General features: G+C 38.7%; 2 protein-coding genes across 4 annotated transcripts in view; one reads left to right on the top strand and one right to left on the bottom strand.

Moving 5' to 3' along the window:
• The first annotated feature begins 713 nt into the window (after nt 1–713).
• cacng5b (calcium channel, voltage-dependent, gamma subunit 5b) lies at nt 714–20,599 on the top strand. 2 transcript variants are annotated; one of them, XM_051105378.1, is made up of 7 exons: nt 714–875; nt 2,176–2,222; nt 2,739–2,978; nt 6,916–7,002; nt 11,768–11,908; nt 11,987–12,132; nt 20,074–20,599. In XM_051105378.1, exons 3-7 carry the CDS (start codon nt 2,783–2,785, stop codon nt 20,329–20,331), a joined length of 828 nt encoding a protein of 275 aa, XP_050961335.1. In that variant the 5' UTR covers nt 714–875; nt 2,176–2,222; nt 2,739–2,782; the 3' UTR covers nt 20,332–20,599. The 2 variants fall into 2 exon arrangements, with proteins under 2 accessions (XP_050961335.1, XP_050961341.1); XM_051105384.1 differs by lacking the exon at nt 2,176–2,222 and having other exon boundaries at nt 724–875.
• A 1,581-nt stretch (nt 20,600–22,180) lies between these two features.
• cyth3b (cytohesin 3b) overlaps nt 22,181–27,367 on the bottom strand; it is a 46,550-nt gene continuing 41,363 nt past the window's right edge. For both annotated transcript variants that reach the window (XM_051105361.1, XM_051105369.1), the window contains exons 10-13: nt 26,824–26,900; nt 26,543–26,614; nt 26,301–26,455; nt 22,181–22,595 (exon numbers count right to left, since the gene is read on the bottom strand). In XM_051105361.1, the coding sequence (XP_050961318.1) occupies nt 22,523–22,595; nt 26,301–26,455; nt 26,543–26,614; nt 26,824–26,900 (377 nt within the window). In that variant the 3' untranslated portion in view covers nt 22,181–22,522. The remainder of the gene's footprint in view (nt 22,596–26,300; nt 26,456–26,542; nt 26,615–26,823; nt 26,901–27,367) is intronic.

Below are 27,367 nucleotides of genomic sequence, written 5' to 3'. Positions count from 1 at the left end.
ATCTTCTATTTTTGCTCCGTGAGTACTTTGACGTAACCAAAGCTATCGTAACCTAACAATCTGTTTATGTGTGATAAGTTTCAGTATCTTTACATGAAACTTGCTTTGTTTTAAAACCGACACAACTGAAATTGCTGTAACTTGAGGTACTCAGGTTGATTCGATCAGACAACTCATTGTGAGTCTTTTTGAATAATTCATTTGAAGACCAAGTTCATAAGAGTTAGCTTATTTGTTTGTTAATTCTACTGCACTGGTTGCGCTATATATTTTTGATTCTCCAAGAAGACCCAGCTCATAAAAATCATTTGTTGCGAATCGGACAACACGATATATTGCACGGTATATTTTTTAGACAATAAAAGAAACCATTTTTCCCAGGCAGAATCTTTAGGTAAAGAAAAAGCCTGATCAGTTTGTTGGTTAACAAAAAGACCTGGATTCTGGCACCATTGTGGACCTTTGGCAGAGAAATTCACTTAATCATTTAATCTAACAAAATGTCCATTAGATATAACAAAAAATATATATTTTATATAATTTATAGTTATAAGTTACAACCACCCATACTATTACGTGAGCGGCGATTATACAGAAACACATTTGAGTGATGACTCAATGACGAATCAGTGAATATTGAATCATTTCATTTGAACGAACTGTTTGAACGAACAGACTCTTTATATATTATAGCCTACCAGCGAAGCACGTACTCTCCTATAACACACACACACACACACACACACACACACACAGATACACGTACAGCACGCTCGCTGGCTCGTGTTCATTCCCGTGGTCAGGCTGCGCTGCAAGGACCTGCTTCACTCCACAGCTGGATTGCACTCAGATTTTCTCTCAACAACATCCTTCAGGTAATTTCTCGTCTTTTCAATGCAGATGAAGGAATATGCACCTGCTGTCGTCATGTACGCACGTCAACACAGATGCAAGCGTCTTAAATGTACTGATTATTTAATATGCTGAAGTAGGATTTACACATTACATATAGTGTATTAAAATGTTTTGTGTTTTGAATGTGGTTTATGGTTGATATTGTGTACGTGCCAAATGTGTTAAAATGTGTTTTAAATTGCTTAACTGGTTGCATATGTTTCTAATAATGAGAACGCAGCTGTGTGCGGCACTCAGTCATTCGCTGCAACATGTGCAGAAAGTAAAGAGAATAATTTTGTTTACAATGATGATATAAATCAATTTTAAAGATAAAAGCTGTTTCAAAACCTAGTGAGCTGACTAACTAGGATGATGATCGTAGTGTGATGGTGCTGATTTGAATTCTCCATACGCACTTGATGCCCCAAAAGTGCTGTGCGCCCTTGCAAAACTGCACAATGGTTTCCATAGTTTCGGCTACATTTCGTGGTTACTACAGTTATTGTTGTTGAGGTAAAATTGTGATAATTGGTATTATACGTCACCATTAAAAAATTAAAATTACAGAAAGATTATGAAGGTTTTTACTGTAATACTAGCTGTGGGAACTTTGGTATAGAATGCTATAACAATAATTTATTAACAATAGTTGTAAATGGTTCTTTTTTTAAACCTAACACAGTCTGTAGTGGTATTGGTAATAAATAAACACATGCTAAAAATATGAAGCCAAAGTTTTGAAACAAACCCATGTTCTTCGAAAGTCAAGTCACATTTATTTCTATATTGCTTTATACAAATATTACTATGAAGCAGCTTCATAGTAATAAACAGGAAAATAGAGTTTTTAATGTTGCATAATTTTTCAGTTACGAGACAGCTGAGACTAATTTAATTTGTGCTGTACAGCAGCTCTACAGAGCTGTCATTATTCAGCTCAATTTAATAAAATTTTGATTAGGTTTATTTCAGTAACTCTGTTGCTGCAAATGCGGCAAAGTTGATCAGTAAAACAAACTCAATTCAATAAAGCAGCTTTGCAGAAGACGCAAGTGTTATTAAGTGAGAAACAGAGTTATCATTCTTTATAAACATTTAACTGGATAGACAGTAAGACAGTAGACCCAAATGCAGATTTGTGTGGATTAGTTTTTATTAATCGGCATTGTTGTAGACTAAACTGGTTAAAAATGCACGTAATCTCTACACGTCTGTGATTAAATGTTGTGTGCCTGTGTTTAGAAGGAAAAGGTCATGAATTTGTCCCTCTTTAAACAGGTCCATCTTCACAGCAGCAATGGATGCTCTGACATTCTGAGTGACAGGTATATTGCATTTCACATGGGACATTCATATTTGACAGATGTTGGGATAGTTGACTGGCATATCACCTTATTATCAGTTTTGCAATGCCACATGCCAAACAGCCTGATTAAAACTTGAGAATCTTCAGTTTCATTTTGCACTGTACATCTGACAATGTCTCACACATATCACATGCTCAGCAGCTGTAGCTGTGCTCAGATGACACGTGTATAGATGTGAAAACGTGTAGAAGCTATAGATTTTCTCTCTCTGTCTTGTGTGGATTTTCACTGAATCCACTGAAATGAGCTGCTTGTCAATCTCACATTGTGAGCTGTATTGTTGGTATTCCAGCTGCATTTGTGTGCTTCCGCAAACACTTGTTTCCTTGAGGATGTTGATTCTCATCTCGTTTTCACGGCGCGTCATGATTCATTATGTGTCATATTTCTTAGAGATGGAAGTTGACACCCTCCTGATTCATAGTCAGCAAGCAGCTTTTCATAAATTGATAGCGTTACATCTGTTTCCCTCAGATTATCTGTGTGTGTTGAGCGCCCCCTGCTGAAGTCTGAGTGGCATGAGCGCGTGCGGGAGGAAGGCTCTGACCCTGCTCAGCAGTGTGTTTGCAGTATGCAGTCTGGGGCTGCTGGGTATCGCTGTCAGTACTGACTACTGGCTCTACCTGGAGGAGGGGGTCATCCTGCCTCTCAACCAGAGTGCTGACATACGCATGTCCATCCACTCCGGCCTCTGGAGAGTCTGTTTTCTGGCAGGTATGTACATGGCTGATTCTACTTTTGGAGGACTTTACAGTTATATCTACAGTTATTAATTTAGCAGAATCTGTGACTGTGACTACTGCATATATGCATAATATTACAGCTTGAAAAGTATTTATTTATTTATTTTTAAGTAATACATGTCTCAATGAAAGCGTGTTCTGCCACTAAATAAAATAAATTAATGGCAACTTTTTATCTCACCATCTGACTTTTCCCCCCTAGAATTCTGTGATAAACTCACAATTCTGACTTTTCCTCCTAAATTCTGACATAAACTCACAATTCTGACTTTTTCCCGGAACTCCAATTCCCTGAATTCTGATTTAAAAAAAAAAAAGTTCTGATTTTTTTTCCCCTGAATTCAGACATAAACTCACAGTTGTGTCTTTTTACCCCTGAATTCTGTGATATACACACACAATTCTGATTTTCCCCTTGAATTCTGAGATATAAACTCTATTTCCCAGAACTCTGTGACATAAACTCAACAATTCTCACATTTTCCTCAAAATTACATGATATAAAATTACAATTCTGAATTTTTCCCTGAATTCTGTGATATAAACTCACAATTCTGATTTTATTCTTGAATTATGTGATGTAAACTCTCAATTCAGACTTTTTTCCTTAGAATTCTGATATAAACTCACTTTTTTTTTCACAGAATTCTAGATATAAACTCCCCCATAAACTTTTCCCCCAGAATTCTATGATGTAAACTTACAATTCTGACTTTTTTTCCCTGAATTCTGTGATGTAAACTCTCAATTCAGACTTTTTTCCTTAGAATTTTGTGATATAAACTCACAGTTCTGATTTTCCCCCTGAATTCTGTAATACAAGCTTACAATTCTGACTTTTGTTTCCCTGAATTCTGTGATATAAACTCACAATTCAGATTTTTTCCTTGAATTCTGTGATGTAAACTCACAGTTCTGATTTTCCCCCTGAATTCTGTAATACAAGCTTACAATTCTGAATTAATGTATTTCCTAGAATTTTGTGATATAAACATACAATTCTGACTTTCACCCCAGAATTCTGCAATATAAACTCATAATTCTGACTTTTCCCCAGAACTCTGTGACATAAATTCAACAATTCTCACATTTTCCTCAAAATTACATTATATAAACTTACAATTCAGATTTTTACCCTGAATTCTGTGATATAAACTCACAATTGTGATTTTTTTCCTTGAATTATGTGATGTAAACTCTCAATTCAGACTTTTTTCCTTAGAATTTTGTGATATAAACTCAAAGCTCAGATTTTTCCCCTGAATTTTGTGATATAAGCTTACAATTCTGAATTTGAATTTATTTCCCAGCTTTTTGTGATATAAACATACAATTCTGACTTTTCACCCCAGAATTCTGCAATATAAACTCATAATTCTGACTTTTTTTCAAAATAGTGAGATATAAACTAGCAATTACAAGTTATTTCTGAATTGCGTGATATAAAGTCACATATGAGTGTTATAAAGACATTTCAGTTGTAAGAAAATAGTCCTTTTTTTCTTCAGAATTGTGAGAAAAATAGTCTGTATTGCATGTTTCCCTACAGTACATCTTATTTACTGCCACAAAGAAAATAAATTTTGAAGCAAATTTGAACAAAAATATCCAGCTCTTTCCACAAGTACAAAATAAGCCTTACAAATCTTTTATTGTATATTTTATTTTATTTTTGAAAGATTAGACAATTTAAAAAATACCAAACCAAATAATGTTCATTCTGTTTATTAAACTATTCATAAAACAGGTATGTTTGTTTATGTTTGTTTAAATCAGTTGATTAGTTTATTTATTTGTGAATTTATTCTTGAGTGTCTAGATGTTTCCACTCAATGCAGATGTTTATTTATTTGGTTGAGGTTCCCTGGTGTTTACACGCCTTGTCACGACACAATCCGCTGTGAATGTTTCCCCCGTGATGGTGTGAATTGCGATCACTGTGTGAATAAAACTCCCAGTCCCAGTGCTGAAATTTAGAAATTAAGCTACATCACAATAATACAAAATGAGATATTCCAGTGCATGTTAACAAACACCCACACAGACAGTGATTTTGCTACAGCGTGATGAAACGGCAAGAAATAAATTATCTCATTTAATTTTTTTCTTTAAAGCTGACACTGTTCATCAAAATCAAGCATTTGACCCTTGTAAGTTATTGCAAATTATCTTTACAAGTTTATTGGAACTACAGATAAACAACTGATTCCATTATTCTTTTTCTGTGTATATTTTTTATGATGCATTCAGTTAAATGAGGGGGTAGAGGGAGTTTACTATGCACCTACTGTTATCGTTTATAGTACTGTACTTTTGGTAACAGGGTTGGAAAGACCTTATGAAATAAATAGGAAACAAAAAAGCTTCTTTATTAATGACTTTATCCTCCTGAGATGGAAAGCATTTTAATTATTTAAAAAGAAAAAGTCTTTTTAAGAGCTTTAATCCCCATTTTGCATGGTGTTTGATAGGTTCTTACTGTCAGTATTGTAAATTGGTCTTCTGTAGCCAGTTATTCGAGTTCATTCCAATAGACTTCACGCATTCAAAGGGGTTTATTGGTTTTACGCCATTATTTTTGGTTGGTCAGGCCTTCTGGGCTGATTACAAAGGTTTCAGCTCTATGCTTGTGCCCTCCCTTGACATCTTTATGGCAATTTTCTGGTTGTGTTTAATGATGGGATGCCTTCTGCTGTATTGAGTAGGTTTATCCACATGAAGCAGGATGTTTCGTTATCGTTTAGATGACATGTTGAGCTCACACTCCTCTGAATTGGCAAACAACGGCCTGCTGTGGCACAAACACACACATTAGTCTCAGAAAAAGAGTGTGCTGTGTGTGTGAAGATGTGGGCGAGCGATTGGACTGAGTTTGGTCCAAACCCACGCTGTTTACAGGCGGTTAAATTGAGCGTGACTGTGAACAGATGTGAGCAGTCGTTTGAGCTCTGCAGGGACGGGCTGCTGAGATCACCATCGGCCTTGTACTTTAAAACACCCAAAACTTTTAGAAGTCCAGAAGTCTCACTTTATTTTTGTGCTTTGATGTGAGAGGGTTGCATTGCTGCTGGTGTTATGGTGTTGATTGTGTAAATGTGATATGAGACTGACTGTGATATCATGATCCTGTAGATCTCACCACATGAGGAAAGTGTCAGTGACTCCGATCTTTGACCGTTGATCTTTGGCCCTTAAAGTGATAGTTCACCAAAAAGTGAAAATGATGTCATCATTAACTCACCCTCATGTTGTTCTAAACCTGTATGAATTTGAATGGTGCTGACCAAACTAAGACATTTCACAATATTTATTGATTGACTGATTGATTGTTCCAAAGAAGAAAGGTCATACAGTTTTGCAAAAGACGTAATAAATAATAACAGAATTTTAATTTTGGGGTGGTCTATCCTTTTAAAAACATAAGATTTAAAATAAAACTCACAACTTAAGCTTCAAATGTATGACCAGTGACATGCTCTTATTTTAAAAGGTAATTTATTCATGTGTTTGATTTCAGAATTTTGAATCAAAACTTTTTTTTTTTTTTTCTTTTCCAGTCAAAGGACAGAACTCTCTGGTGATGTATGCCAGTTTTATCATTAAGTCTACTTAAACACACCCCTTTCTTACAGTCGACTGCAAACTGTAAGCTTACAATTGACTGTCTCCGATCAAAATAACCACAGATGAAAAGAGCAGAATAATCGCCGTATACAATTTTACTAATGTCATTAGAAATGATCTGTCAATAGCCTTGAATAGAACTTTAAATTAGAAAAACTTTGAAAAATATGAAAAGCCCTGTTCTGTACTATGAAGTGAAACACAAACTAAGCCTTGTTATGTGTCCTAAACTATGAGAGCACAACCTCAGAGCAGTAATATATCATCTGTTTGTTTTCTCGCAGGTGAGGAGAGGGGTCGCTGCTTCACCATCGAGTATGTGATGCCCATGAGCGTTCAGCTGACCAGTGAGTCTACTGTCAGTGTCCTGAGTAAGTGATTATACCTTCATGACAAACTCATTTGTCAAAAACAGCCAATAATAGGCATGAAAAGAAGCAACTAGTTAATAGTGAGAATTGGTCCCTATACTAAAGTAATACGACACTGTCATCCCTACTGAATGAGCAGCACATGACCAGTTTAAACCAGCTCATGACCAGCTAAGGATCAGCTTAAACAAGCAGCTATGCTTCAAAACATACTTAACCAGTATATGCTATTTTTTTTTCAACAGGGATATGTGGCTATTTTGTGAGGAGTAAAATTTAGATACGTGATATCAACAACCAGATGCATTTACACTCAGTTTCGTCTGGAATGTGTCTCAGACCATTTCCTGAAGTGGCTTGAGTGATCAGATTTAAATCAGTCTTGAAAACGTTTTAGAGGGCATTTACAACTATTCTTTACATGTTTGGACAGCTATGCTATTAGAGAAACAATGTGTAAAAATGCCCATTGACTCTCAAAAGAAAGAAGCTATTGAGGCTACATTTACACGACGACAATGTAGTCAAAAACTTTGTGTTTACACATATCTGCAAAAACTGCCAAAAATGCTGTATTACGTATCCCAGGCCAGTAGTTGGCATGCTGTTTGTTCAGGCTTGCCTTTAAAATCGACATACCTAACACATACGCATAACACGTGCATGAAGTCACAGATTTTTAAGGAAAATCAGGTGCCATTTACATGACAAACTTTTTCTTAGTGAAAAACGGATTTTGAAGTGCCACCGTTAGTGTTTCTGTGTAAACACAGAAAACGGTGAAAAACACAAAATCAGTATTCAAACAGTTCTGCAAAAACTAGGTTATAGCAGTAATTCTCAACTGGTTTTACTAGAAGATTGTTTCTCAGGCTACGTTTACATGACAGTGATGTAGTCAAAAACAGAAAAGTTTGAAAACAATGTTTTCAAAACGATACGGGTTTACACATATCCCAGTAAACTGCCAAAAATGCTGCATTACGTATGACAGGCCAGTAGTTGGCGTGCTGTTTGTTGGTGCTTGCCATTAAATCATCTAAAATCGTAAGTCCACAAACCTAACACGTTACGCACGTGCATTATGTCACTGTTTTCTGTTTACACAGAAACACTAACGGTGGCACTTCAAAATCCGTTTTTCACTAAGAAAAAGTTTGTCATGTAAATGGCACCTGATTTTCCTTAAAAATCTGTGACTTCATGCACGTGTTATGCGTATGTGTTAGGTATGTCGATTTTAAAGGCAAGCGTGAACAAACAGCATGCCAACTACTGGCCTGGGATACGTAATACAGCATTTTTGGCAGTTTTTGCGGATATGTGTAAACACAAAGTTTTTGACTACATTGTCGTCGTGTAAATGTAGCCTCAATAGCTTCTTTCTTTTGAGAGTCAATGGGCATTTTTACATATTGTTTCTCTAATAGCATAGCTGTCCAAACATGTAAAGAATAGTTGTAAATGCCCTCTAAAATGTTTTCAAGACTGATTTAAATCCGATCACTCAAGCCACTTCAGGAAATGGTCTGAGACACATTCCAGACGAAACTGAGTGTAAATGCATCTGGTTGTTGATATCAAGTATCTAAATTTTACTCCTCACAAAATAGCCACATATCCCTGTTGAAAAAAAAAAAAACAGCATATACTGGTTAAGTATGTTTTGAAGCATAGCTGCTTGTTTAAGCTGATCCTTAGCTGGTCATGAGCTGGTTTAAACTGGTCATGTGCTGCTCATTCAATAGGGATGACAGTGTCGTATTACTTTAGTATAGGGACCAATTCTCACTATTAACTAGTTGCTTCTTTTCATGCCTATTATTGGCTGTTTCTTAGTATTTATAAAGTACCTATTCTGCATGACCATATTCTTCATCCCTAATACCCATCCAAAACCTAAACTTAACAACTACCTTACTAACTATTAATAAGCAGCAAACTAGGATTTTATTGCGGCAAAGTCATAGTTAATGGTTAATATAATTGGACCTTAAAATAAAGTTTGACCAAGTGTGGCTAATGCAACACGTTTGGACAATGAGTAGATGAGTATCTCTTCAACAAGCCAACACTAAAACTGACCCTAATGAAACTAAAAAAATAAGTCATAGTTACACTCAACACACATTCATCTTTATTAAAAGTAGTGAGACTGAATTATCTGTAACACTTTAGTATAGGGAACAATTCTCACTATTAACTAGTCACTTATTAGCATGCCTATTAACATATTGGCTGTTAATTATATATATATATATATATATATATATATATATAATTATTATAAATCACCTATTCAGAATGGCCAGGTTCTACATCCCTAAACTCCCTAAACTATCATACTAACTATTAATATGCAGCAAATTAGGAGTTTGATCTTAAAATCAGCTGATTAAGATGATCTGATCAATAAAAACGCATGAAGTGACCAGGTGTAAACAGGCCTAATAATTCATTGCACAAACCCTGTGAAATCACCACAAACCATATTTTTAATTGCAATAGATGCTGATTACCAGTGTGAACAGCAAAAAAAAAAAAAAAAAAAAAAAAAAACAATTGTACAAAATGTAAATATAAGTTACTATTTGCTAAGTGTAAATAGTGCAGTGAAGCAACCTGTGGTAAAGGTGTTGTCGACAGTGTTGGGTGGACTTAGTCATCCACTGCCAACAAGGTGGACTTTTTGGACAGTAACGCTTCTTTTTTATGGTGTCATTATTACACGTTACATGTACTTACTATTATAATAACAATTAATAATGCATAAGAACATGCAAGTAACTCCAAGCCAAACCCTAATCCTAACCCTAACCATATAGTAACTACATAGTAACTACATCTAGTTAATTAATATTACTCAGTACTTAGATGTATAATTACACTATAACAAGGAGAACTTAAAACAAAGTGTAACCATTTGGACTTCAGGGACAGTTCACCCAAAAAATGAAAATTCTGCCATCACTTACCTTCAAGTTGTTCCAAATTTGTATGAATTTCTTTCTTTTATTGAACACAAAAGAAGATACTTTAAAGAATGTACCCACTGACTTTCATACTATGGAAGAAAATACAGTGGAAGTCATTGGGGATCAGACACAGTTTGGTTACAAAATATCTTATTTTGTGTTCAGAAGAAGAAAGAAATTCATACAGGTTTGGAACAACTTGAGGTTAAGTAAATTATGACAGTTTTTTCATTGTGGATGAATTACAGTCAAACCATAATGTATTCAGACACCTTCAAAATTTCTCACATTATCAGAGTTCATTCGCTAAAGTTTAGAAAATGGTAATAAAATATGACAACAACTTTATCTTGATAATGTCGGATAACTTTGAAAGAAAGGTATGCAATGGATTTCAGTCAACCAAACGTTCAGACAATATTTTCACATCTATCAATACTTTGTTGACCAATTACCAAGCAATGCTTAATTTTGTTCAGTCTGTGGTGTAAAAGGTTGCATAAGCAATTAAAAAAAAACATGGTCATGTCAAAGTATCTGAATAATTTTTTGTCCCAGATTTTTATCAGTTTTACTCCACTATATGTAATCCACTATATGAAGAATTAAGTTTACTTCATTTTGCTTTCCCCACTTACATAAATGAACTATAGTGACCTGCACTCACTAGTAAAAAAAAATCAAAAATCATTTTTCTGAATCATTTCTGAATCATTTTTGGTTTGACTGCATACCTTTACTGTAAATAGTAACTCTGTTTCTGTATAGTTTTTGCTCATGGTTTTTGAGGATGAGGCCGTGCCATGCAACAACTTCACGCTGTCATTCTAAATATCCTAACTACACTGCACAATTATATTTTAATTATATTATATTTTGTTATTTGCAGTTAGTGTTGCTTTTTCACAGCTGTCAGAACAGAACAACCCACCATATTTAAAATCCATATAACATATTCAAATCCAGTTGCATAAACTGCTTATACAATCCAAAACTGTATAGCTAATGCAGTATGGGTGGTTATGAGCTGTCATTTCTGAAAGCTGTTTTAAAGACTTCAGCGAGTTTATTTCAGTGTGCAGTCCTGTCAATGTGCTGGTAATTACCCTGCTGAGGGTCTGAGCTGATGGACAGCAAGACAGCGCTGAGAGAGCCTTCAGTGAACTGCTATATCGGCAGCATCAGCGCTGTCAGCAGCTTCATTAACAGTCACTCACATGATTCACGGAAATAGCACTTCTCTCATGACTCAACTGACATTTACAGCTAGCATGCTAAGCTACGCTAATGACTGACACACCACACAAATATTGCGCAAAAGCATTTTAATTAAGTGAAACCACTGTTTCCTGTGCCGCTATTTTTAAATTAAGATGATTAAATTATGATTTAATTTATTTTAATGTGTTTTTCTGAGTAACAAAGGAATAGTATGCAAATAGTACTAGAAAACTTTTTACAGATTACAGAGATTTTTTAGAGAGTTAACCCTGTTGAAAAAAAATGGCATATGCTGGTTAGGTAGGTTTTGATGCTGGTTTCAGCTGGTTTATGCTGGTCCTTTGCTGGTTTGTGCTGCTCCTTAGCTGGTTATGTGCATGTCCAGGACCAGCTTAAACCAGCTAAGGACCAGCAAAGAGCATCCCAGCATCAAAACCTACCTAACCAGCATATGCTGTTTTTTTCAACAGGGAACTTGGACAGTACTGTTGGCTAAACTGTGTTAGTTAGAACAGGCAAGTTAACTCACTATCAAATGATCTTTTTCTTGTGATATTGTTTCTTTTCAGAGATGATTCGTTCGGCCACACCGTTCCCCCTGGTCAGCTTATTCTTTATGTTCATTGGTTTTGTGCTCAACAATATCGGACACATTCGGCCCCATCGCACCATCTTGGCATTTGTCTCTGGAATCTTCTTCATCCTGTCAGGTACACTTCCTCTTCCTCTTCCTCCTCTGTCAGTCTGGCATGTCTTATTTGTCTGACTGATGTTTGTCTGTCACACAGGTCTGTCTCTGGTGGTTGGCTTGGTGCTCTACATCTCCAGCATAAATGACGAGATGTTCAACAGGACCAAGAGTAATGAGGCGTATTTCAGCTATAAGTACGGCTGGTCGTTTGCGTTCGCTGCCATTTCCTTCCTGCTCACTGAGGTAAAAAGCTCTTTCATTCAGACACTATACCATTTACTGTCTTTCTTCTCTCACTTTTCTCCATTATTAGGGCGTTCGGACTGAATTGAACCTCTGTGCGGTTAATTCAGCCTGAATGTTTAATGTACTGACTCCATGTAAGTGTAAGTTGAAAGCAATGTCAAAGGGTTCAGTACAATTGAAGCACTACGTATTTGTGAAATGCTGATGATTACCGGATACTGTAGTTTAATCTTCCTCGGTTTGACATAAAATCTGCTGTAATGACTGTGTTCAGTGCCTTCCTGCTCTTTCTGTTGCTGTGGTACTGTATACAGTTTGTACTGAGCATAACATACCCAGATGGCTAAATTTGTCACAATGAGCTGTATTCAACAGAGCATATTTAAATACTGAACACTTAACCTGAAGTGTGATGAGTGAACTGTTCACAAGCAATCACAGTTGTCTTTGATAGGCTCTTAAAAATGTAGGGATTTCTTGACACATTTCCCTTGTGGAAAAAGAGAAGAGTGCAGGCAATTGTACTGAATGTGCACTGTGTAGTGTTCTTTAAATCTTAAATGTAGATCTTGTTTTGTGCTTGCAGATAATCTAATATAACTAAAATAAAAGACCATAAAATTAAGGGAGGACAGCAAATGGTTTTAAGCCAGTTAATTTCTGTCTTTTGCTGTAGTGTGTGAGTAGGAAATATCAGTTTACATTTCCAAACAATTCATTTTGCCATTATTTGTAATAATCTAGTGAGATTTTGGTTGATATTGTATGGTTTTGAGATCCATCCTTTCACACTGAGGACAACTGAGGGACTCATATGCAACTATTATAGAAGGTTCAAACAGAAGGAAAAACCATACATTAAGAGCAGGGGGGTGAAAACTTTTTGAATTTCAAGATCAGGATAAATTTAACTTGTCTTTTGGGAACATTTAAGTATCTTCTGTAGCTTCTGAAGAGCAATACTAAATGAAAAAAATATGATACTTCGGCAAAATAAAAAAAATGAACACATCAAAAGTTCAAAAGTTTTCACCCCTGGCTCTTAATGCATAATTTTTCCTTCTAGAGTATTGAGTCCCTCAGTTGTCCTCAGTGTGAAAAGATGGATCTCAAAATTATACAGTCATTGTTGGAAAGGGTTCAAATACACAAAAATGCTGGAAAACCAAAGAATTTGTGGGGTCTGAAAGATTTTTCTGAACAACAGCGGGCACTTTAACTGTTCAGGACAAACAAGGGACTCACAAAAAGCTATCACTAAACATAAAAATACAGCTGTATATATATATATATATATATATATATATATATATATATATATAATATATATATATAGTAACGAAGTGAACGAGACGAGAGGCGAGCGGATCCATATGCAAGCTTTTATTTAAAACGCGAGACAAAGACATGGTCGTACAGGCTGGGTCGAGACGGGAGCAGACAGGAATATCAAAGGCAGTGGGAGAGAGTAATCCAAAAAACGTGAGCAATAGTCCAAAAGGCAGGCGGCTAGACAGTCCAAACGAGAAACCAGGCGAGAGAACAAAACCAGGAACGAGGAAACTAGGAAACGCTAATAATAACAACAACAGGAAAATACAACCAACCGTCAAGTGCACTAAAAAGGAGCGGGGTTTTTAGGGGCGCCTGATTGGTCACGGGGACTGACGCAATAAGAGCGGTGGAGGATGGGAGATGCAGTCCGAGGTGTATAGTGACAGTCAGAGTGCGTAAGTGATGCGAGAGTGACATCTGGTGGTTGGTGGACAGCGGGACACAGACCAGATTCGTGACATAGCCCCCCCCCCCCCAAGGAGCGGCTTCCAGACGCTCAAAGGGAACAATAGTCCAGGGGTGCGGTGGGGTGGGAGCGAGACAGGGCGAGGGTTGGAGGGCCAGGTCCATGTGGAGGGCCCAGTGATTGAGGCAGGGTCGACAGAGCAGGTACCCTCCAGGGCGGAGCCGGAGGCGGAGCAGGAGCCCTCCAGGGCAGAGCCGGAGACGCCGGGGCCCTCCAGGGCGGAGCAGGAGGCGCCGGAGTCCTCCAGGACGGAGCCGGAGGCGGATCAGGAGGCGCAGGAGCCCTCCAGGGTGGAGCCGGAGGCGGGACAAGCGACACAAGAGCCCTCCAGGGCGGAGCCGGAGGCAGAGCGTGAGGCGCGGGCGCCCTCAGGGTGGAGCAGGAGGCGCAGGAGAGCCCTCCAGGGCGAAACAGGAGGCGGAGCAGGAGGTGCCGCAGCCCTCCGGGGCGGAACAGGAGGCGGAGCGGCCCTCCGGGGCGGAACAGGAGGTGGAGCAGGAGGCGGAGCAGCCCTCTCGGGTGAAACAGGAATCTGGGTCACGGTCTGGGACCTGGGGAAAGCAGGGACAGTGGAGGCAGACAGAATAGGGGGAGAAGGTGCAGCAGCCCTCCTGGGCGGAACAGGAGGCGGAGCAGGTGCCGCAGCCCTCCGGGGGAAACAGGAGGCGCAGCAGCCCTCCGGGCGGAACAGGAGGCGGAACTGGAACCTGCGTCATGGTCTGGAACCTGGGGAGAACAGGGACAGAGGAGGTAGACAGAATAGGGGAGAAGCAGAGAGCTTGTAAGGGGACGCCACCTCCAAGGGAGGATCCACAGCCGAAGCTGACACCTCAGGAGGTATTGGCGCGGCTTCTCCGACCGAGGGGAGCTCTGGAACAGGCCAGTGACCAGACGGGAGCTCTGGAGCAGGCTTGTGACCAGACGGGAGTTCTGGAGCAGGCTTGTGACCAGACGGAAGCTCTAGAGCAGGCTTGTGAGGAGACTGACCTCAGAGCTGACTTGAGACCAGACGGGACCTCTGGAGCAGACTCAAGACCAGACGGGACCTCTGGAGCAGACTCGAGACCAGACGGGGGCTCTGGAGCAGACTTGAGATCAGGCGTGACCTCAGGAGCACAGTGTGCAGCCCACACACACCAAATGGCAACCGCCATAAAGGGAAGAGCAGTGGCGGGTGAAAGGACCTCTTTGATGATGGATCTTGGCGATGTTGGTGCCGCTGAGATGTTCACTGCCCTCACTGACCCCTGTGGTGGGTCCAGCATACTGACCATCATAGTAGGCTGTGAACTTGGGATATCAGACGAGGCATGGCACTGCTCTGGAAGGTCAGACGAGACGTGACTTGGCTCTGGACGAATAGACGAGACCTGACGAGGCACTGGGAGGTCTGATGAAACAGGCTCTGGACCGTCAGGCGGGACGTGACTTGACTCAGAGCGGTCAGACGAGACATGGCGAGGTTCTAGACAGATAGACGAGATGTGACAGGGCTCTGGAGGGTCAGACGAGGCGTGACTTGACTCTGAGCGGTCAGACGAGGTGTGACTTGACTCTGAGCGGTCGGACGAGGCGTGACTTGAGTCTGGGCGGTCGGACGAGACGTGACTTGAGTCTGGGCGGTCGGACGAGACGTGACTTGAGTCTGGGCGGCAATAACTTCATTTGGCACGTGACTTGAGTCTGGAACAGCAGCAATAACTTCATTTGGCACATGAATATCAGCTGTGGTTTGACTTAGTTTGCGGACTTGATTGGCTCATGACTTCAAGACTTGAAACCTTCGTTTGTGAAGCTCAGATTTTAGTCTAGCTGACTTGACTCTTGGAGATCAGCGGTGACTTGACTTGGCTCATGGAGATCAGCGGTGTCTTGAACTGGCTTGTGAAGAGCAATGACTTTACTTGACTCAGTAACCACGGCCCTGACGTTGCCTGACGCAGGAACGATCGCCTTGACGTTGCTGGATTTGGAAGCTTGACTGGACTTGGAAACTTGACTGGACTTGGAAGCTACAGCCGTAGCCTCACTTGACTCTGGAGCAGCGGCTGAAGCTTGACTTGGCTCTGGAACGACAGCAGCAGCTTGGCCTGGTTCATGGAGATCCGTTGTAACGGGACTTGGCTCCTGAACAACATGGCTTGACTCAGGAACAACAGCTGTAACGTGACTTGACTCGTGGGGAACAGCTGTGACCTGGCTTGACTCGAGGGCACAGCCGTGACCTGGCTTGACTCTGTGTCTTGACTTGATTCGGGGGTAGCCGCCGTGGCATTAAGGAGCACCATTTTAGCCGCCCTTACAGTCACTAGAGGAGTGTCCAGCACGTGGGCCATCATGATAGGCTGTGATCTTGAAATGTCGAATGAGACCTGGCGAGGCTCGGGGCCTTCAGGCAGGACGTAACTCGACTCAGGGACCAGGACTGTGACTTTGCTTGACTCAGGAACCACTTCAGGAAGTGCGGCCATGAGGGGTGTAGAACCAGGAGCAGAAAACATGACGTGAACAGGCTGTGGCTTGACGGAGATGTCCTGAGCAGGCTGTGGTTTGGCTGACGTGGCGTTAGCGGGCGCTGGCTTGACAGACGTGGCGTTAGCGGGCGCTGGCTTAGCGGCCATCCTTGCGACAGACTCTGGCGTGGCAGCCATCTTGTGCAGTGGCTCTGGCGGGGCAGCCATCTTGTGCAGTGGCTCAGGAAAGATGGCTGTAACTTGACTTGCCTTAGGAGGAGCAGCTCTGACTTGACTTGATGTAGAAACAGGAGCTGTAATCTTGCTTGACTTGGAGACTTGACTTAACTCGGGAAATGCAGCTGTAAATTGACTTAAATTGGAAACTTGACTTGACTCAGGAAATGTAACTGCAACTTTAAATGGCTCTTGTATGGCGGCTGTGACGTGACAGAGCTCTGTTCTCGCCGCCATCTTGTGTACGGGCTCCGCCGTCGCCGCCCTTGTGTGGACGCGCTCCGACGCGGCCGCCATTTTGTGAACGGGCACCGCTGTCGCCGCTATCGCGTTAACGCGCTCCGTCGCGGCCGCCATCTTGTGCGCGGGCTGTGCTGACGCCGCCATCGCTCGAGCACGCTCTGTTACGGCCGCCATTTCACGAGCGATCCAGGCAGAAAACCTGTTTGTGGCGTCGTGATCCGGCGTTACCGCCAATCTGCGAGAGGGTTGCGCGGCTGATCTGTCTGCGTTGTCGCGTACCTCCTTCGCGACCCCCACAGTACACGACGAGCCCACACACAAAAACGCAAAGTTCATAAAAGCCACTAGCGAAGAGCGCGGACCCTCGCGTCTCAGCCTCGCTCTTAGTGGCTCATTGACGCCATCAGCAAACAGTTCAATAATAATGCAGTCCGGGAGGGTAGAGTAGTTAGTAATGGCCAAAAACTCACGGATGTATTGTTCGAGTGTACGTTGTCCTTGCTTGATCCTTGCTAAGATCAGGTCTGTGTCCATGTCGGAAGATTGTCCGGGTGAAAAGCTGCTGGATCCTGTAGTGACGGTTGGTTCTGTAACGAAGTGAACGAGACGAGAGGCGAGCGGATCCATATGCAAGCTTTTATTTAAAACGCGAGACAAAGACATGGTCGTACAGGCTGGGTCGAGACGGGAGCAGACAGGAATATCAAAGGCAGTGGGAGAGAGTAATCCAAAAAACGTGAGCAATAGTCCAAAAGGCAGGCGGCTAGACAGTCCAAACGAGAAACCAGGCGAGAGAACAAAACCAGGAACGAGGAAACTAGGAAAGGCTAATAATAACAACAACAGGAAAATACAACCAACCGTCAAGTGCACTAAAAAGGAGCGGGGTTTTTATAGGGCGCCTGATTGGTCACGGGGACTGACGCAATAAGAGCGGTGGAGGATGGGAGATGCAGTCCGAGGTGTATAGTGACAGTCAGAGTGCGTAAGTGATGCAAGAGTGACATCTGGTGGTTGGTGGACAGCGGGACACAGACCAGATTCGTGACATATATATATATATATATAGTAGGGCTGGCAAACGATTAATCACGATTAATCGCATACAAAATAAAAGTTTGAGTTTGCCTAATATATGTGTTTGTACTATGTGTAATTATTAAGTATATATAAATACAAACACATTCATGTACATATTTAAGAAATATTTACAAGTATATGTATTTATTGTCATTTTTCTAGAATTTATATTATATGCAATATAATATTTATATATACTAAATATTTATATTTTGTACATAACATTTCTATATATATATATATATATATAGAAATGCTATGTACAATATATATATATATATATATATATATAGAAATGTTATGTACAATATATATATATATATATATATATATATATATATATATATATATATATATATATATAGTTGTGTTTAATGTAAATGTAAACTTTAATGCATCTTCATTTAGTTGTAAGAGTCTGAAAACATTACATTCAGAAGAGTGCCATATATTCTTTTAAATTCTTCATCTTTTCAAATATATGTTTGTGTAATTTTTTCACAAGGGTTAATTGAACTGACAACTGAACTAAAGATAACACAAGACACGATAAAATTGCAAAATAACAATTTTTATTTCCAAGACAATTAATATAAGCCACATGCACATGTAAACATGTAATGTGATGAGTTCCAAACTTAGTTGCGACAGAAATGTAGCATATGCTGTTCATGTCATTTCATAATTATGGTAATTACTAGAGGACAACCTGGTATGTTTTATTTGTTCACATCCTCGCACTTATAATGATGTGCACCTATACTACTGTTTAAAACATTTATTGTGGAATAATGCCTACTGTTTAACTTTACTGTTTAACATACTGTAAGTAACAAGTTAGTATTTCATTCTAAATCTTGGTTAATAGAACTAAACTTATAGATTAAATAAAATAATAAGTGTTAATACTCTGTCAAATTATTTTATAACAGCATCATGAATATTTTTAATTTCATAATGTTTTTTTTTTTTTAGTTTCCTCCAACAGAAGGTCAGATAATAGTCCAAATGTCGATGAACAGGTGTTAGAGAAATAAAATCAATCATCCAATAATAATAATTAAATAGATAAAATAGTATTTTATTGCATTTGGAGAGTGATTCACCCAGGGTTGTGCTGTATTTCTTATTTTTTTTCAATCACTGGAATCCAGTCCTCTTGAACGGTTAATAGACTGATCCTTCTTATCTGGCTTGATAACAAATAATTGCTCAACAGGTGCAAATGCATTTTTATTTCTTAATGTTTTTCCTTTTTCATCATTTTATTTCCTTACAGCAAAAGATTGTTTCCCATTCATATTTTTCTGAGCCAAAAGCTGTCATATAGTACAACAGATATAGTATATAACATATCTTGCTGTCATATAGTACAACATTGTCTTGGTAATGTCAAGCTGTCATGACAAAGACACTGACAGGTTATGATATACTGGTTTATGTCAAGATGTCATAACAAAGGAATCTCAATCAATGTCATCTTTGCATTAAAAATGACATAACTGAGTGAATGACACTTAATGACAGTTGTCATTAACATGCATAAACCTCCTTCATATTCATTATGAATGTGTCATGTCAGTCTTATGCACACCCCTTCAAGTAAAGTGTTACTAAAATCTCCATCTGACCTACATAATAAAAGATTTTTGCATGACTTACATCAGCATTGCTCAGTGCATTGCTCTCTGAGTGAAGTAACCTAAAAAGTGATCTGAAACGTGATCCCACAACCCATATTGAAGTTCTCTGGCACATGAAGTGCATTACCAGTAGGGGGCAGTCGTGTTTTATTCTCAGTTAAAGCATGTACTGAAGCCTATAATATGAAACGGATGTACAGTGTCACCCCAGACTCTTGTTTGCTCTTTTGTTTGCTTTCACTATAGTATTTTTACTGTTTTACTTTTAAACCTTTCAATGCAATGACTTTCATGACACCCTATGGTGAATTACTTGCCATTTATGTATTTTTTTAACCATTATTTTATATTCTCTTTCTCCTTCAGTCTATATATTTGACATAAACCAACAGCCATGATTAGTCATAATCAAAACCATTTTCTCTAAATCTTGTTTGTCCCTGCTATTTCCTTCAGGAAATGTTTTCTTTTCTCTGTCTAGAGTGCAGGTGTGATGTCAGTCTACCTGTTCATGAAGCGTTACACAGCGGAGGAAATCTACCAGCCCCATCCGAGCTTCTACCGGCCTCGCCTGAGCAACTGCTCCGATTACTCGGGTCAGTTCCTTCATCCCGACACCTGGACACGAGGACGCAGCCCTTCAGACATCTCCAGCGACACCTCGCTCCAGATGAACGCCAGCTACCCTGCCCTGCTCAAGTGCCCTGACTACGACCAGGTGTCCTCCTCTCCCTGCTGAAGCACAGCAAATAAGTTCAGTGTTGATCAGAACTGGGTTTTAACATATATGTGTGTCTTTGCCTTATGAAAGGGAACAGACTGATAGAATGTATGACTGTAATTTTCCTGTTCAGTAGTGGGCTTGGACTAATGACTTTGTTCCAGCAGGTGGCAGGATAGTATTCTTCTGTGGAGTGATTCACACACTGCTAAGATGTATAATCAGTGAAGTTTAATGTACAACTGGGTGTTGAGCCATGTAAATATTAATGGTGCTTATTCATATATGAATTGTAGCCATTATGGAGCACTAGCCTTCAAATAGATCAATCTGCTTTTAAAAATAGTCCAAAAATAATGTGTATTATACTATGTATGTAATGCAATATTATAATATTTATTCATATCAAATTGTATTCTTATAGAGGTTGATTTGACAAAATTAGTAGTTAATAAGTGCATAAATAGTTTTTTTATATATAGAACAAAACTAACACATCATGTACCTTGAATCTCACAAATATTGTGTATTATTGCACATCTGAAATTAAACACATCAGAGTACAACATAACAGTGAAAATTAAATATTCGTGATGAGATTGTAATATTATGTAGTTGTCCGCAGCTTACTTAAAAATTCATTTCTTTTCTGCTCTGAATATAAAATGGACCAAACTAATGGAACAGTTCTTTGTAAACATTCAATATACTACAGTACAGTCTACATTTATTACAAATGTTGCTTTTCTCTGTTTTCGCTCTGTTTTTTTGTAAGCATGTATCTGAAATGTTATTTTGTTTTTTCATAGCTTTGATGATGCTTTCTACATTAATATTTTGTAAGTGTCATAAAGACTGCATTTACAGTACAATGATATAATCTATATATGCTACAAACCTTTCCTTGTGTTTCTTAATCCAAGTTACTTTATTCTTCAGTGGACATTCTTTGTCTACTGTAGATTTAAGCTACGCTTACTTTTGGCTTCTCAAACCAACTTTTCACAGTTCAAACTTTAATACTCACAATGTGATTTAGTGCCATTTCAAAAAATTATAGGTATGTTCATGATAGGATCAAAGTTAGATCAAATAGCTCAAATAACTGTGGTGTAAGGAAAAAAAAATCACTCATCGTTTTAGCGTTTTGAATGTTTTATGTATTCATATTTCATGTACAGTTTGACCAATAGCTTATACAGACATATAAAAATTAATCTGGAGCCCTAAAGGGCTTTGAAGATAGTTTTCTGCCCTTGGACAGGGCTGTTATTTTACAACCACATATAAATTGCTACTGGATTTAAAAAAAAAAACAACAACTTCATTTTCCAGAATTTTACATGGTGTTTTTCCCTGACAGAAGTACATTAGTTTAAGGCTGCTGAGCAAAGAGCCCTAACGTTAAAAAGCCAGTAGATTTATATGCTACAGATTGTACTTACACAAAAAAAAAGAAGACAAATGTTTACAGTATTTACACATAACTTAGATCTATAGTTTACCAATTATGAGTAGAATAAAGTCATTTCACAAAGAAAATAAATATAAAAAGATATTCAACTATACTTGTCATAAGAACACAAAAGCAAGCAAATTCATTCGTATTACATCAACACATCATACGTAACAGTAGATAGTGTCATCTAAGACCAGAACGGAAAAGATAATGGAGCGGGAACCAGAAAGGAAATCTATATATGTCTTATATATTTGCTGTTTCTTATTCTAACAACATGAAATCAGGCCAGCTGACTCCAGACCACCACCTAGTGTTAGCATTGGATCATTAATGTCGATTTGAGCTTCTAGTGCTGCGGTCTCATGCACGCAGGAAGTCTTCTAGCACCATAAGAGATAACGGCCACGCAGGCCACGTAGGCTTGGCCCTGTGTGATCACATCATCAGGTCGTTGGGCGTCGAAATAAGTCTAGTCTCTTGAAATAAATGGCTTTTCTATCTGACATCTGTAGTAAGAGTTCACAAACGACTTCCTCTGGACTCTCACATGAGCCGCCCAGGTATACATACCAACATCCATGCAAATACATACAGATCAGGACAGCTGTGTTTTTATACGAGTAGAAACACAAGAAAGGAACTATAAACATTGAATTCTTCAGCTGCTGGGCCCGTCAAACACACTCGCACAAAGGCTGTCCTAGAAGACAGTGTGTGTTGCCGTGAACAGGCTTTGGGGGAACGGTTTCACTTCTTGTTGGCGATGCGTCTCTTCCTGGTGGCCAGCATGTCGTAGAAGGGGTCCCGGCTGATGCTCGCTCTGCAAGGAATCAATTAAAGGAGATGTAAGGAGAGGCAGAGAGACTTCGGCATCTTTGATATGGAAATGTAGCACATATATACAGTACACACTCATGTCTTAACAGCATCATAGAAAATAGTTTGCTCGGTGACCTAGTTTGGTTTCCATGGTTTCTGAGGACAGACCCCGCCCCCGTTAACCCCGCCTCTCATTTTTTAATGGCGTTTCCAGTACAAAATGACTCTTAGGTCAGATCAGCTAAATTTAAAGGCTGTTTTAAATCAATCAGCATCCGATATCCAATGTTCCTGTGAGAGTGAGTGCTCTACAAAGCGCTCTATGAAGAGTCACAAATGCTCTGCTGATGTTGCCACAGTTTTCACGGCTTGAAATCTTGTTAGCACTGCGCATAGTGTGAAACTCATCCTCCACTGCAGGAAGTGCTTCTTTCATTTAGAGGAGGCTACAGCTGTGTTCCAAAACTGAATTAGCTGCCTACATGTGTGTAGACAACATTTTAAGGCATCACATGTTCACTCCAGACAGATATGGCAACATTATTCTGTGTTATAAGATATCTTGATTTGGCTGAAATTAAAGGCAGCATCACATGTGTAATTCATTTACTAGTGCACTGCGATAAACAGCGTAAAAATGTACTGTATTTAATTCTATTTATCTTTCAAATATATTACAATATTGTGCTGTTAGCTTAGAAACATGCTAATGTTAAATTTTACTGGAATCAAAAGTGACACTTTAGCATACTTTTAAAAAGTAATTTTTTTAAACTTATTATGGAAATAATATAATTGAAAGGAATATAAGCACAAAATTAATATGCAGTGTACACACACACACACACACTGTATAGCAATTACTATATAAAAGCAATTTATTTAGTACATTATAATTATTTCTGTTGTCTTTGAATATGGTTTTGTCTACCTGCTCTCATGACAAAAAGGTACCTGTAGGAAATATGTACCATCACTACATATCCTGACAGAATTAACACTAGAGGCGGTAAACAGCGAGCACTTGTAATCATTTTCATACACTGTTATGATTACAGCTGCATACATTTTATTTGACGTGAAAAAAGTTCTCACAGATACGTTTTTATCATTAAATCAGGTTGGGTTTTTTTACTTGTGTACCGCCAAAAGTAAAATATACTTTTATGTCATTTTAGTGAATTGCAAATGTATTTAAAATGTAAATGTAATATTGGATAACACATCATTTTTTTGTATTATGTAATATATATTATGTTTTGTCAGCAGCTATTTGCACTAAGTGTAAATTGCGACAGAGGCTATTTACACAAAGCATAGCAATTGGATACCATTTACACTAAGTGAAAAAAGCATATTTTCTTAGTGAGAGATGCTATTCACACTAAGGGCAAATAACAATAGATGCTATTTACACTAAGTAAAAATAGCATACTTTCTTAATTATAGATGCTATTTACACTAAGTGCCAATAGCTATAGATTCTATTTATACTATGTTAAAATAGCAAGATTTTCTGCTATTTATAATACTTATTGCAAATAGACGCAATTATCTGCACCTCAGTATTGTAGTACATAAAAACAGTATGCAGTAACTACGTATTGAGTGTAAATGATAGTTTTAATTCAATTTATTAAATGTATGCTGCCCTATTGGGACAATAAGCCCTCCCTATGCCAACCCTAACCGATACTTTATTTTCTTTTCAATTATTTCTTTCATTTTTATTGAAAATAAATGCCTTTCCGATATGACATGAGATTTGAAAAGGGAGAAAAAAGTTTCTGCCAGAAGTCGGATTCGAACGTGTCGAAAAGAGTAGAACACACATTTTATCCTCTACACCAATGGAGCTGACGATTAATAGCTGTCTTCTGTAGTGTTGATTAGCCAATCACACATTGGTGGGCAAAGTTAGTGCAAATAGCCTCTGCCAACAAGGCAAAATAGACACTCCATTATATATCCGTTATAATTATTGTCACACGGTCCTTGAACTGTCCCTCATTGGTTACCCTGACGATTATTATATTAAAATCTGAATACCATTTTAATACAGTTAAAATTATCATAAAGTACTTTGCATGGGCTTAGTATATTTGTCAATATAAATGTACTTATTTAAAGCACTTATTTAAAGCATGACACAAGATTATTAAAACACACTTGTTAAAAACCTTGAATGTAACATTATTACTTTTATAAATAATGGAATTAGAAACAGTCATGAAGGTGTACTAAATACACTTAAGTGGACGTTTATTCATGCATATTGTTTTGTCTGCAAGTATAGTTCTGTGCAGCTCACTATATTGGAAGGGCTAGATTCCTGCCTTTTTTGAGACCCTCTTCCTCTACTAAAAACACTAAAAAAAGTTGAAACGGCATGTTCTTGGAGATGCAGAACAGAGTGAGTGTTCTTTGTATCTTTGAAGGTGCTGGGAAATGGGAACACTCTACGTTAGGAATAGTATAGTATTCCTTTAGTATGTAATATCTAAATCTGAGTTTTTGATTGGACCATCAAAAATTACAATTAAAAATGCAACATTTTTTTTCACTTACATACAATAAGATGTCAAGATATTATTTTATTGTTCACTTTCTATTTTTTAATTGTTGGTAGTATATAGTATACTACCATACGGCAATAGCAAGTTCTATTTTGAACACATCCTTCATGTTTTTACACTTTCTACACTGATTCTGGGGAAAGAATTCTGCTGATTTACCGTACAATGTGTTCAAATGAAGTTCTACATTCTACGTTCTATGTCCTCAGATTCTGCACAGACATAATCATCAGCTACACTGCCATAATTTACTTATGCTGAATGACTTAAAACCCATGGGAGGCGCTTGTTTTTGTTCCTGAGACTGCTTCCAAAGCGTGACTGAATGGTCCTCTATCCTGAGCGTATAAAGCATGATTACAGATAAGCAGATAAGGATACTGGGTCATAACTGTGCCGACTACGCAAAATGTGCTTGTGATAAACCCTCTCATCCTACATCATGTCTCTGAGAGATGAGACACGCTAGTGTTAGGCCTGGATTAGCGGAGAGAAGAGACTGCAACAGGTCTGTTGGTCCCACTGGAGTTGATGGTTTGTGGGGGGGTTAAGCTCTGACTAATCTCCACTGATGCCCCATGAAAACACAGGGCTGTGGATGAGGGGGAGGAAGAGGGGTATGTGATGAGACTGCTGTTTCTATTCAAAACATAATCATGACTAGTGCTGTTAAAATCCATTGCTGTCCCAATATGAACCAAATCCAAATACTAACGTGGTGAAACTTACAAAACATGTAAATAGCATGCCTAGGTTTGGGACCATCTAGATTGTTCTGCACTGTGACATTAAGTCATCTCAAGTTATCTTTTCTTTTAATTCTTTTATATAATTTCTTATTTCTCTTTTAATTTTTGGAGTTGGCTAGCATTAAAAAAATCCTATCTGAAGATTGATGCATATGAATTGGCAGGATGTTTTTATTGATGCATCAAGAAAATGCGCAAAGACTTGTAGAAGCAAACTAAAATTGTATGGTTGCTTCAGCAAATGTATTTTTTATCTCACAATTGCTTTGATTAACACTATTGGTTAGGTTTAGTGTACGTTATGTGTAAATGCGTATTAACGAGGGCACTGAACAAGACTATTTAATGATTAGAATATGTTGAATAAGAAGGAAATCCTACTTAATGGATTTGATCCATTCTTCTTTCTCCTCTGGTGTGGGTGCTGATATCCTGTAGACGACGTGGTTTCCCTCCACCACCCTCCCATCTGCCTCTGTCTTACACGCCTTGATCACCTGCCCTTTATGGTTGGGATTGTACAACTCGAAGCAGTTCTGCATGAGGAGACATAACAAAATGTATGAGGTTTTCATAATCCCATAGAGTTGTACATTAACTTTTGTGTTTGTTTGGGCACTCACAGGTTTCCGGGGTTCCTCCACCTCTCTGATGCTGAGATTCTCCAGAGGAATGATTCCACGTGGTTCCTTGTCCTGCAGGCAGGAGAAAACCATCAAAATGCATCTGGGATGAGAATAACCCTCAGACAGGACATGGTGTACACCAGAGGTGCCCAGTCCTGTTTCTGGCAATCTATCTTCCTGCAAAGTTCCTGAACTCTCCAGAAACAGGACTGAGCACCCCTGATGGAAACCCCAGAAAAGATGTACTTTACAACACAATAATAACAAAACCTACTTACTGTTGTATACTCAAAATAGTACAAGCAGTTGTCGGTCAGAATAAACCATCTCCTCTTCCAAGTTTTTACACGTCCACCTACAAAGAAAATTAAACAGAGCTCATGAACCATCAACCAGAAAGTAAATCAAGGCCAATGACCCAGTTTCTGAGCAGTGAATTACTAGAGACAATGCAACAATAACATACAGGTCCTGTTTCTCATTTCTGGAATATCATCAAGAATATCTTCTGGTCGAACGCTCATTTATGTGCAAATGAACTTGCCAAGTATAGTTCTGCATAATAACAGTGTAAGATGTTTTCTTTAAGATTTTTCAGTGTTACAATGTTACAATATTTTCTCCTGTCCCATTTTTCTCTCTGTAAAGCATGAGTTGGCTGAATTCCCGAAGAGTTCGAGACTGTCCTAAATACCAGCCCTTGTTGTCCTTATTCAAGTGACATAATGCAACATAGACAATTCATCTCCAGTGTAAGCTCTGCAAAAGGACACAGCAACTCTGGATTACTGTTCTGATAACAAATAGGATAGTAGTGGGCTT

Source organism: Labeo rohita, chromosome 3 (genome assembly GCF_022985175.1).
Source record: "Labeo rohita strain BAU-BD-2019 chromosome 3, IGBB_LRoh.1.0, whole genome shotgun sequence".
Taxonomy (NCBI): domain Eukaryota; kingdom Metazoa; phylum Chordata; class Actinopteri; order Cypriniformes; family Cyprinidae; genus Labeo; species Labeo rohita.
The sequence above is the reverse complement of the archived record's forward strand: the minus strand, read 5'-3'. Positions and strand labels throughout refer to the sequence as shown.